Below are 12,956 nucleotides of genomic sequence, written 5' to 3' on the forward strand. Positions count from 1 at the left end.
GAAGGTGGAGTATAGAGGAGTAGTAAAAGTCAAATGTACCACTAAAATTCTGGTCCAGACATTGCAGCACCGGGTTCCCATGCCTGATGTCCTGTCGGCGGTAGCGGCGTTTACTGTTGGGCACGTATCGAGCACAGGACGAGCCATCCCAGGCACAGTAAGGGTCTCTGGCCAGGCAGCACTCGGCGCACGCCTTCCCGTAAGTCTCACAACGATGCAACTTCACCTGGGCCACGCCTGCTGGGGAGCCCACGTACAGGGCTTGCTGATGAGGAGAGTCGGGGAAACAATGAGATATACTTTATAAACATACAACAAATGGTGGTAATTAATAAAAAAACAACAACATTAAGTTACACATGTTGGGCTTTTTTTTTATAAACAATAGTCGTTCGTTCAATCAGGGATGGGATTCGATTGAAAATTATGACTCCAGATTTGCGCATCAGAGTTTGAACGTAGCTGGAGGGCTGTGTGTTTGGTTTTTCTCTGGCTTTTTGTGGCTGTTTTGCAACACTTCAAGAGCTGGAATTCCGTCAAATGAGACAGGAGCTAAATTCAGTGAGCATAAAAGGGTTAGGGCAGTATTAGTTTTTTTTTTCGTTTTTTGTGGCTTTTTTTTTTGCAATGCTTACTTTAAAAGTGTTACGAAAAGCTTTGCGAATAATGGTAGTCAAGTTATTTTTACACTTGTAAGAGGGAAGGTCAGATGCATAAAGCACATCTGCAACACAACTCACCGTATTACACAGTAGTGGTTACAAATTGTGATTGATTTTATTTTTTTTACCTTATTTACTTATTTTTACAATTATAATATATAACGTGACTAAAAACATTAAATGTACAGTTAATAAAAGTAGCAGGAAACAGTAACAGAACCTAGAACAGACTTTTTCTATGAGCAAATTTCACTTGGATTTGTTCCACGGTGATTACCTGAAATTAATCTTGCATCATGTTTCTCTAATTAATCTTGTTTACTTACTCTTTTGACGGATATGTCCAGTGATGTAATTGATGTTGGCACCTGTAATGATGACAATAATACGTTATTTAACAAGTATGATAATACATACCGCATGTATTACATGAGACATTTGATATAAGACATTTCTGAATAAGTTAAACATACTTTAAAGACTTGAAGCTCCTCCAGCGTGACCTCTTCTGTTTCCAGGGTGTTTCCACTATGCAAAGCAATGACCTTCAACACGCTACCAATGTCTAAAAGAAAAGCTCCAGTCAAGCTTTGTGCACCAGCTAAGCTCTTCATTCAGTAAAGCATGATGTTTAATGTTGAGGTCTTTTACCCGTGCTGATGAACATGATGTCATACTGCCCATCCTCAGCCTCAACGCGGTCCACCACGATTTGTTTAAGCTTGTAAGGAACATTGGCCTTGACCAGGACAGGCTGGCGTAAGGCGGGGTGCACTGGGCGCCACATGAGTGGGTGGCTGCGAGCAAACTGGAGCACGGAGTCAGGGAAGTCTTTGGTGCTGCCGAACTCTCTGCCGGGCTGGTTGGTGATTTTACTAGGACACTGAAGGAACACAAGAAGAAGCAAACATAAAATCATGCATAGTTTAGGGTTTTGATTTTTGTTTTTTAGTAAAGGAGTTTTCCCAGCTGCTTATTCTTGTGGGCCTTAGTTGGGTTTCTTTAATGTACAGTAAATACTTAAATTAACAACTCTATTCAGTTAACCACAGAGTCTTCTATAGTGGTAGAGTGGTCTACAAACACAAATAACCACCAGTGTCTCTAATTAGTGCTGGACCAAAAAACATTGGCATTAACAACTGTGGCTATAGGCAACCTCCTATTGTGCAGTTTTATGAACTCCACAAGAGTTAAAATGTTTGATTTTCCTTTTTTTGTTGGCACTTCCTGTGAAGACGAATGGACTGAAATGAGCTATGCATTGATTCAAAAGGTTCTGACTATTTTGATCTCGACTATAATTCAAGGTCTGGTTGCAGACAACACCACTGGCTTGGATCCCGTCTTGCGTGACGAACTAAGTCTGAAGAGCACTGCTGAAGATCTACCAAAACAAGCTAGCCGTTGCTAACGTCACAACTTCAAAGTTATTGATCACCAACAGAATGGGAAGAAAAAGGACTTCGGTCGCTGCAAATGCAGAGGAGGACGAGTCTCCGAAAAGTAATACAGAAATGATGTTGAACGACAAAGAAGGCAGGCTAAACAACAGATTGAACAAAATAAGACATAAACAGCACGATGACATGAAGTACTTAACAAGCGTATTCTACGGCCACAAACATACTCATATACTCAGTATGTTTGTGCAATATTTTGGATATGTATATTGAAATGATTTGCTCCAATTGCATGAGTGCACATGGTATGATGCATGAAGACTATTTGAAAACAAGACAGTCGAAAAGCAATGAAAGCTTATCTCAGCGTCAGACATAGTGAAAATAATACTTGTAAATAGGGATGCTTCAATTCATCGGCCACCAATCAGTATCGGACAATTTCCGTGAAAAAGAACGGGATCGGCATATGCCGATAAATGCCCTGCAACGGCGATCACAAAAGCCTACAGCCTGTATCGATTGCTACGTGCTACTGGAAGTACCGCGCGATTGACGATTGATATATCTTTTACATATATATTGATATATCTTCTCTTGAAAAAGTAATTCAAATATGTTTCTGTCTAAATGAAGGTGATTTTATGGTGGTATTATATAGCCAATAGCAGGGGTGCAACCAGGAATGTTGGGCCCCATGACAAAAAAAACACGTAGGGATACGCTTGTCTGCCCCCCATCTCTTTGAGGCAAGGCTGACAACAGCCGGATGTGACGTCACTTGAAACCCAGTAATTCATGTGCTGGAAGGAAAAGTGAATGCCTTAAAAAAGCAAAATGACGAAGGATCACTAGCTGATATGATGATGAGAAGAACAAGATGATGTTGCTTCAACAACACCAACAGGTGGCCAAGGGGTGGATGTTGATGTCACCAAAGTTGACACATGCATTCCAATGTCTGGCAGCAATAACAACACCACACCCGTCATCATAAAGTTCACCAAAAAAAAAAAAACAAGGTGGCATTGCTGAGGCAGAGAAGCAAGCTGAAAGGAACAAACATCTACATCAATGAGCAATGCGGACATCGCCAAGAAATTATCAAGATTAACATCACCTACTGCTTGCATTTGTCTAACATATTGTCAAAAATGACGAAATGATTCATAATCCCTCCAACTTCTGATCTTAAACCCATCTGTAAGGAGTTGCTTCATATCAAATAAAGTCTCTATGAATCAAACAGAACCAACAGATTTATACACGCCTCTCAGTGCAGTCACAGGTCAAAACACTTAACATTTTTGGGCTGTTTATAGCTCATTTTGAATAAAAGTAGGATGAGTGTCTTTTGTAAGGTTCTGGCATGATTAATCTTGACAGGCAAAGGCTGTTAAATGTGACACAATGAGATGATAATGACGTTTTAACGCAAAGGTCGGGTAACATTGTGTTGAATCAATAAAGGCAATCCCATCACTGTGTGCCAGAACTGTATTGAAATACAGCGATGCATCCAAAATAAACAGCGAGGGTTAATCAAAGTTGTCTCAAATGAAAACACGTCTGTTTTTCATTCCTGCGGACGTCTAACGGCCAAATAAGGAGACGTGATGGACGTTTTGTGGCCTTGAGCTTTAATCTTTTAGGATGAGATATCAAATAAGGAGAGGAGAGCATTTTAGAGTTCTGCCAAAGAGTAAGCCATCGGAATTTTTACTCACTAATATCTTGGTACTAAAACAAACAGTTCTTCACCAAATGAGTTTGGATGGAACAGGTGGTGAACAACATTCACCACCTGGGCTTAAGGGTTCTGCAATATTTCTTGAATTGGAAAAAATATTTTTTCTTTGATTTTTGAACAGAAGAAATATGACCGCCAGTTGCACAGAGCTGCTCTAAAGCCAATACATTCCTGTTAATCAGTAAAGTGAATACTCAGCGGTATCTGCTGCTTTCTTAGATAATTCATAGTCCATATGTTCCCACTGGCTCCGCAAATGAGGCATAACAAGCGCCGTGTGATTGCGAGTAGTTGTGTTTATGTGTTTTAAATTTAAATTGCAGCAGTGTGGTTGTCAGGCTCTGAAGTGTACACAGCGACCATAAGTTTACTTTACCAATATCGGGCTTTTCAACACCTCATTTGAAGAAACATTTACATGTACTTCAATAGATAGGTTTGGAGTTACGATGTGAGGTGACGTGTTCATATGAGCATCTTGCAATCTGTATGCAGTATACACAATTATGTTACCGGGTATGAAGAAACAAAACTTTTCACATTTTCACCTAAAAATATATATATGTTTTGAGGGAATACTTTAAAGACCTGTGTCAAATCCATTGCAGACCATATCAGTATATCCTATACTAAGTTTGGTAGTAACAGAATGAAGCACAACAGACTTAAAGTGGATTTAGTAGAATTAGTACAGTATAATACATTGTCAAGTTTTTTTGGTTAGCTATTAGCAATAGCAATACGGCTATGTCGCTTCATTAGATATCAAAGGTAGGTTATTTTAGCGGTGGGAGTAACCGAGCCACAACTTTAACAAGACAGGAGTTTATTTAGTTTTTATCAGGTTTTATGCGTACAATGACTATAATCTGTGCATTATACATCATGACTGTAAAAAGGTAGCAAATGATTTTACTTGTTTATTGGAATTTTGTAGGATTCTAAATAAAAAAAACTTGAATAACCACTCACCACTCCTGGTCTTGGGTAAGGGACGCGGCCGTCATAAGCCCCCCACTGGTAGTCCGGACCCTCTTTATGAGCAAACGGCCCATTAAAGGCCTCTCTGATGTCGGCCATGCGATAAACGCATACGGCAAAACCCTGGAATACATTACTGTAGGGGAGAGGCAGATAAACAGAGTCTCAGAAGATAGGATTGTCCCTTAAATTAGTCCAATGACATCAAACATAACTTCAATACACGGTTAAAACCCGAAACACAGTCTGCCCTATACTAGAATATGTGTAAAAACATGTTTGGGAATATTTAGGATTTTTAATGAATGTGTTTTTTTTTTTTACCTGATTGTGCTAAAGATTGCATAAATATCTGGGTTTCGCTCATCCTTGGTCCTTAGCAAGAAAACATCCTCTGTTTGGGAAGAAAGAATGAGATAGTTAGCTAGCTAGTTCAGAGATGAAAGTGAGGACAGCCCTCACAATTTCAGCTACCATTTAATTTAAATCTTCTCATGGGACAATACTCGGAAAATTAAACTTGGATGCAACTTAGAATAGTCAGTGTGCAGCTTGTATAGCATGCTATAGAATTACTGTCCTTGACAATAATGGCTTTGTGACGACTCATTGTCAGTGGATAGTAAATCTAGCAATGGAAAACATGATTAGACCTCCCTTGTTTCTTCAGTTTATTGATTCATTTTAATGCCTGGTACAAGTAAAGGTACATTTGTTTGGACAAATATTATGATGATAACAAATATACAGTAGCTCATAAGAGTTGAATTTAAGAGCTGATATCTAGCAGCTTCCATGGTTTTCTTGATAATAACCAAAATCACCTAAGTTCTTACATGAATAGCTATAGCATTGTACTGCCAAAAAATGTAACTCTTATGAGCTATTTTTGTTGTCATTGTTATATTTGTCCAAACAAAGGTACCTTTAGTTGTACCAGGCAATTGACATGTTGCCAGTCATAAATAAAACTCAAATAACTCACATCTCGTTTTGTCAAAGTAGCTCTAATACTAATAAAAATTGGAGACCCCTAAACTAGACTCAAAATATGCATCAAATAAATTTTGGTTTGTGTCAAATAGTACAAAAATTGTTTCACATAAATAAAGGACGAAAACAAACAAAAAAAGAGAGTAGCGTCGCTCGGCCCTGCCAACAAGGTGTCTCTAATTTATTTTTCAAGGAGTTGGCAACCTTAACCGCTATACTATACTAGCTGTACACTGACTATTCTAAAGTATATTCGAGGTTACTGTCTCTAGTATTACCCCGTGACAAGATAAACACTCATAAAAATGCTTGCTGGAACATGAGGGCTGTACTACAGGTATATTGATAGATAGATACCCAGTTGGTTGAAGTGTGTATCAATGCCATGAGGTCCGGGCACAGAACAAACCAGTCTGGCTTTGATGAAGGTGCTCCACTTGTTGACTAGAACTCTCTGTCCTCCTATGTCATTCTAATAAACAGAATAAAAAGAGACAAAATCTATAACATAACTATATACTATGAAGACACAGTAATTGCACAGTGGAGAGACCAACAAGTCTGGACCAGTTGAATTCACAGAAACAACACTGTAAGGATGATTATTGTGGTTATTTTCATTATTACTGTGGGCAAGGTTAAACAGTTAATACAACAATACGGCACAAATACTGCTATTTTCCACTCTTCTAATTTGGCAGGGGTGTCCAAGCTTTTTCCAGCGAGATGTGGGGGGCCACTTCGATACATTTTTATAGATTAAAGATACTAAACTAATCCAGTATCGGTCAATACATGCTAAATTATCGGAGCAAAACAGCTTAATGTTACAGCCGACAAAGAAAATGACTAAAATATCTAAAAATATATCTGAATACTAATGAATTCATTTTACTCTTACAATATGCAGAAGGCCAATAAAAAAAAAGTAGTTGCGGGTGGAAAATGGCCACCAGGCTGCTCTTCACTTGCCTCCATCAGCAAAGTGCTTGATCATGTAAGATTCAGCAGGAAATTACGTGACGTAAGCTGACTCACATTGAAACCATCATTACCCTACGTGTCCTCACTTGATATCAAAGTTAACATAAAATCTTTGATTGTTTTGTGTAAGTGGTTAACTTCTTTTTACACTTGCATGACAACTGCGGATAATGACATGTGAAGTGCATCTGCATGACGACTCATCTTTTTACATTATGCTATAGTCATTAATGACTGAGTGCTTAGCAGTGGTTAACTTCTTTTTACACTTGTGACAGTTCATGCTTTGTAGGGCACTCACTGAAATACAAGGTCATCTCAAAATGTAACTCAATTTAAATTTATTTTGTCATTTTTGCCCCTCCTCCTCAAAAACATGAACATTATATTTATTTAAAAATAAATAGTAAATATTAAGTACCCATAGAATATACTTTTATTTCATTACATACATTTTGATTGGCGGAAAAAAGTCACATGGTTCTGCTGCTTGTTAGTGATGCATGTGGTTTAAGGTAAACGCCAAATATGGTCCCTTGCCCTACAAAGAGCTACACATGTTACTTAACATGTCTGTACAGTTAAAAAAGGTTGTATGATGGTGACAGATTCAATTTCCATTATTTCCTATGGGAAAAGTGGTTTAAAAGTATGAAAATCATGAACTGCTGTTCAGAAATAGATTGTGTTCACTCAAAAGGGTTAAAAGTTCCCTCTGGCCCAGTTTCCAATGCATTGCTACCACTGCGGTTATGTGTATTTTCATTCAGTCTTGTTAGCATACCTATATATTCTTTATATATTTGTGTTTGCCGCACGAAGCCTGAAAGAATGTAAGGAAGCATGCAGAGCGAACTGAGATGTTGGAAGTGAAATCCGACAGCTGTGTGTACTTTGGAAGGAGAATGGCTTCATTTTGTTGTAAATATATGAAAGTTTTTTTTTTTTATATATCCACCCTTTTGGGAAATGTCAACATTTGATAGCTCACAAGAGAGTTAGGCGCTGTCGTTATGGGGCTCTCTAGATCATCATGCGTCATTTTCTATGGAGGAACCCACGCTGTATATCACAAAGGAGCTTTTGGCCTAGATTCCAAACTCCAGGCCCATAAGGGATTGACCAGGAAACGAGAAAGTCCAAAAGGAGTTATGGCTGCTAAATTGCAAACTCTGCAATTGCTTCCTCAGCAGATGTTTTGTTCCTGAGAGTCTGAAGATCCTACACCTGACCACTGGGCTTCTTCTCTGCTTCACACTGAACTTACAAGCCAGATGGCTTGTTTCCACAATGGATGTGGGAAAAAAGGTTTTCTTCAGCAATTTACAGGTCAATTGTGTGCAAACCAAAACAAATACATTGCTTGTAGACCAGTCTAGTGTTTTAGAATGCATGCAAAAGAAGTGATGGAAATTTAGAAGAATGGCTGACTGTTACAATATGTTGGACATAAACACAGACAGACAAGAGTTTTATAAAACAAATACGTCATGCTCAATGTAATACACTGGCCCTGTCCACACAGGAACGCTTCTGAGTTGAAAAAAGTTGCGTCCACACTGTGTCCGATTAGTAAATAGTCGCATCCAGACGGGAACGGATCATTGGGTGAAAAGGATGTAATACACAAGGCACACCCATGTGTGGCGCTGTAAATGGACACACAGACGGAACCACGTGACACACCAAACTATAGAAAAAGAAAGAACGCATCTGCCTAGTTACTCTGGAACATGGAGTTTTCTGTGGACACCCCAGCAGGAACTATAGATTACTAGTTTTCTTTAATATTTGGCTAGTTTAATTGACTTTTTTTATGTTTTCATTATTTACTTTTACTTTCAATAAATGTGATAAATATTTCAATTATTTCATTTATTTTATTTTATTTTCAGTTAATTAATGTTATAAATATTTGTGCCATTTTATTTATTTTTATTTTCAGTTATTCATTAATTTTATGATTTTTTTCCCCCACAGTTTAACTCATTTTATTATGTTTACTTTGAATTAATTGATTTCAATTGTACAAATTAGCGAGTTTTCTCAAACAACTGTGTCTCCCAGTTGAGTCCTTCAGTGTTCCCCAAGATGGTGCGCGCTAAATTGTGACAATCCCTGCACTAAAACCATATAAACAAAAAATTATCGATGGGATAGCATGCAATTTCAGCGAGCAAGGGGAGCGCAGTGGCATCATTACTCTGGTTATTTTCTTTGCCCGGCAGAAAGTTTGTGTAATCATGCTCCCGCCGTCCTTTAAGGCAGAAAAATAACAAGGAGGGTCATCAGGAACAGGAAGTCAGTCAATCAAACACTTGGGAAATGGCTCCAAAAACATAACGATAAGGCCTACTTGATCTATAAATGCGTACGTCACCTTTTGTTTCAAAAACCTATGTAGAAAGAAGCCAATGGTAACCGTTTGGAAAAGGGCAAGGCACTCTGGAGGTGATCGAATGAAAGTTGCATGTAACATTATCCACGAGATTAGAGAAGTAGAAGAATAAAGTAGAAGTAGTAGCAGTTTCTTGTTAAAGTTTAGATAAAACTGCCACTGCTTTTACAAGCATCTAAACCACACCCACTAGCCTCTATCTCTGAATCTAATGATGCTGATTGGTAAACCTGTGCGAGGCACATGAACTCACCGCGCACACTCGTCCGACACGGGTGTGAATGGTCTCCTCCCTGTCGCCCGCATCCGTGGCTTTCTCCGTGAAGAAGAAGTACACTTTGTCGTTGTCTCTGTCGTCATTGTCCGGGATGAGGTGGGCTGCGACGAACTTGGGGTCTTAGGAGAAGAGACCATTAGCAAAAGGGTTTGTTGAAGAAATACTATGCCAGATCTGTTATGAAAAAGGCTAATCTGCGGTGGCCGACAGGAGCAAACACATAGAAACATCTAAACTCTCCAAACACAGTAACCCACACCCAAGAACATACAAACACCATAAAACACATGCAATGGGAAAATGCTGCAAATTAGAAAAGCTGCAATCACACAAATGCTGCAAGAGCCAAAACAAATGCAAAAGAAAAAGGCTGCAAATGCCAAAAACAAGGACAGACCCCTAAAACAACTACATGGGACTAATGCTGCAACAAAACGGACATTAGCCAGGCTACCAGTGGTGCCAGATATGAGGGATATCTGTCTTTAAAGCCATGAGCAGGATGCCCAGAAGGGAGGTGGCGGAATGAAAACTGAAAGTGTGACTTTGGCATTTTGCAGGATTTTTCAGCTTTTATGTGATTGCAGTTACATTTGTTTGTGTTTATGTTTGGATAACTTCTGTGTTTGGAGCTTTTGGACGTTGCTGCATGATAGCCCCTGGCGGCCACCATGCTATTTGGTTTTAAGGACAGAAAGATTCCATTTAAGAAATATTCCATACGTTGTGAGGAATTGAATGTAGCAAAGTAACATGTTGACCCATACATAAGACGGCCATGAATATAGGACAACCCCTCTATTTCAAGACACAATCAAAGGCAAAAACAAACCTTTTTTATTAATCGTGTTTTCAGTATCAGTTTAATATCAATTATTTCTGCATGCTTTTTGCTGTCATTTTAACACTTTTTGCACGCTGTAGCGATCACATTTGAGCATTCTCAAGTGGTCCACAAATAAAACTGTACTAGCAGAGCAAACGCACCCGAGTTCATGTTTAACAGAAGCAAACATGACAAGTGTGAACATTATCCTAAATCTAATCTTCCAGTTTTTGTGATCAAGATCCAGTCTTTCTTTGGACCGAAAGGCAGCAAAATGTTGAAGCCAATCACTGATTTATTAGGCAGGTAACGCCCTGTCATTACCGTGGAGGATTTTATGATCCGTTTCCGTCCTCATGGTGGAGCGACCTCCCATGCTTCTGAAGATCACAGAGTCTCGTCCTAAGAAGTCTGCCGTCAGTCCCGTAAATAACTCCCCTCCTAGAAAGAGGGTGGAGGTCGGTCAAGAACAAGAAGTCATCCACAAAGCGGAAATCGTTGGTGACGCTTAAGCATTGTGGTCAACGCATATGACATACAGCACAGGAAGGAAAAAGGAAATCCAGAAGATCCCATATGGATCCCATTGGGAGAACAATCCAAAAACCAAACTTTAGTACTTTCTGTTTAAGAATGCATCCTCTTCTGAGACCATGGAGGAAGACTCCATTTACACAAGTCAAGGGAAAGTTAAAATACAGACTTAGCAGTCACATCTGCATTTGCAGCCGTGAGCAACACAAGCTGTGGGAAACTGCTTAAAGCCACAAAACGATGAGCTAGAAGAGACGAGGCCAAAGTTTACTGTGTCTGCTTTGCTGACAGCATTGCTTGTTTGACATTTTGAGTTTTTCTTGTCCAAATTCAAATTGTTGGCTAACCTATGTCAAACCTCCTCAACACCAGATGGCCATGTGCCATCTTGTGGCTTGTTTAGCATTGGCGCTTTCCCAGTTGACAAAAAAAAGGAGCTAGGAGCAAACCGATACCGAACTTAGGGATAATGGAAATAAAAGTCAGTATTTTAGATGTAAATATTTCTTTTTGTATAGTAGAACACAATATTTAGAATGGTAAGTTTAGCTTCAAAGCCCTGGCAGATGGCTCTCTCAACAAGACCAAAGTTATTTGTATCCACTTCCGTCATAGACTGCCGGTTACTGTTTCCATGTATTAGCAAGTTAATCGGATGTTAACAAAGACATTTTGTGATAAAAAAAAAATACATTGAAACCACAGTTAAACTTACGCAGTGTATTAATAACATGACAAGGTGTGCGCCAGGCCACACGGGGGATGAGTAGTCTAGTAGGGATGAGTAGGTGTGTCCCGCCTCTTACCTGAAATCAGCTGGAATAGGCTCCAGCATACCCCCGCAACCCTATTGAGGAAGTAGCATGGAAAATGGATGGATGGATGGAGGCACGCGTCATATCGTATGTTAATGTACGCAAACCGAGGCAACATTTTGGTGTAAATAAATCAACCGAGGTCCCGTTGTACTTGTTAATAAATGACCACGTGGTCAAAAAGAGCTGTGTTTTCCTTTTCACTTTCACATGGACTCCAAATCATTATTAAAGTTAAAATGTTAACTTGAGTATTCACACTTAGGAAATAAAAGCCACTCTTCGCCTGCTTCCAATTAACGCCCCATTGTCTGTGTGGTTTAGGTAAATAAACGCCCTGGCTATAATTATAGCCTTATTTATCGTAGTACTTTTTACATGAAAAATGCTGTACAATGGCCTCCATAGATAATTTACTGTCTTTATGGGGGCTCAGGTGAGCTTTGTGAGGGCTTGGCTTCCACATAACTAGAGTACACACAAACTACTGTATATAAGTTATTGGAAGTTAGCCCAGCAGAGACCAGCAGGTTGATGGTTGGCTAGCTAAAAGATATCCAGGTCAAAGGGCAGACATTGGAGAATCCGACTGGGGCCTTAGCCACTTGAAGAACCAGTGAGGATTACCCTCTAGAGAGACCTATTACACAGTCCCTCATTTATAAAACAGGCTAGAAAAGATGGATCACATTTATATAAGGGCACACACACACACACCTGCACACAACGCTGCCTTAATAAATCACAGTCACTCTGGGAATGTGCACACATTTATCCCGCGACTCACCCACATGCTGCTAGGACACAAACACCATGTTTTAAACCTTCAGGACTGAAGTGTAACAGGATCTTGAGGTGTAGGAGGACTGTGGTCATGTCACACGAGTACTGAGTCAGCTATTCAGGCCTCTACTACTCCAAAAACTTCACATATACAGTTAACAACGGGCTTTTCACCAACAGTTCTTACATTCGTTCTTGTTGGTTCTACTTAACTACTTAAGCACCCAAAGTCGGTTGACCCGGAGGTCATACGATTCAGGAAACAAATCAAAATCATGCACGGTATCTCGTGAGACTTCAGTTTTGTGAGCAAAAACCATATGGACGTACCGCTGAAGGTGCTTGCAAATGGGTGGCTGGGGTCATGAGGGACCTTCCCTCGTCCGTTCTCCACATTCTTAGGGTCCATGGTGAAGACATGCTGTGGAAGTCACAAACACGTAGTGGGTCCAATGTCCACATTGCATAGCAATATTTAATGTACAGAATGAAATAAAAAAGTAGCCTATTTGGACACCTGATCATTATATATTGTAACATAATGTATGTC

At 39.5% G+C, this 12,956-nt stretch overlaps 1 protein-coding gene across 2 annotated transcripts in view; it reads right to left on the reverse strand.

The window, feature by feature from the left end:
• sema3bl (sema domain, immunoglobulin domain (Ig), short basic domain, secreted, (semaphorin) 3bl) overlaps positions 1-12,956 on the reverse strand; it is an 80,642-nt gene that overhangs the window by 9,075 nt on the left and 58,611 nt on the right. For both annotated transcript variants that reach the window (XM_054790893.1, XM_054790885.1), the window contains exons 5-14: positions 12,737-12,827; positions 10,599-10,715; positions 9,425-9,567; positions 6,147-6,261; positions 5,121-5,190; positions 4,788-4,932; positions 1,314-1,545; positions 1,136-1,227; positions 989-1,030; positions 40-265 (exon numbers count right to left, since the gene is read on the reverse strand). In XM_054790893.1, coding sequence (XP_054646868.1) covers positions 40-265; positions 989-1,030; positions 1,136-1,227; positions 1,314-1,545; positions 4,788-4,932; positions 5,121-5,190; positions 6,147-6,261; positions 9,425-9,567; positions 10,599-10,715; positions 12,737-12,827 — 1,273 coding nt within the window. The remainder of the gene's footprint in view (positions 1-39; positions 266-988; positions 1,031-1,135; positions 1,228-1,313; positions 1,546-4,787; positions 4,933-5,120; positions 5,191-6,146; positions 6,262-9,424; positions 9,568-10,598; positions 10,716-12,736; positions 12,828-12,956) is intronic.

This window comes from Dunckerocampus dactyliophorus, chromosome 1, assembly GCF_027744805.1.
Source record: "Dunckerocampus dactyliophorus isolate RoL2022-P2 chromosome 1, RoL_Ddac_1.1, whole genome shotgun sequence".
In the NCBI taxonomy this organism is placed as follows: Eukaryota; Metazoa; Chordata; class Actinopteri; order Syngnathiformes; family Syngnathidae; genus Dunckerocampus; species Dunckerocampus dactyliophorus.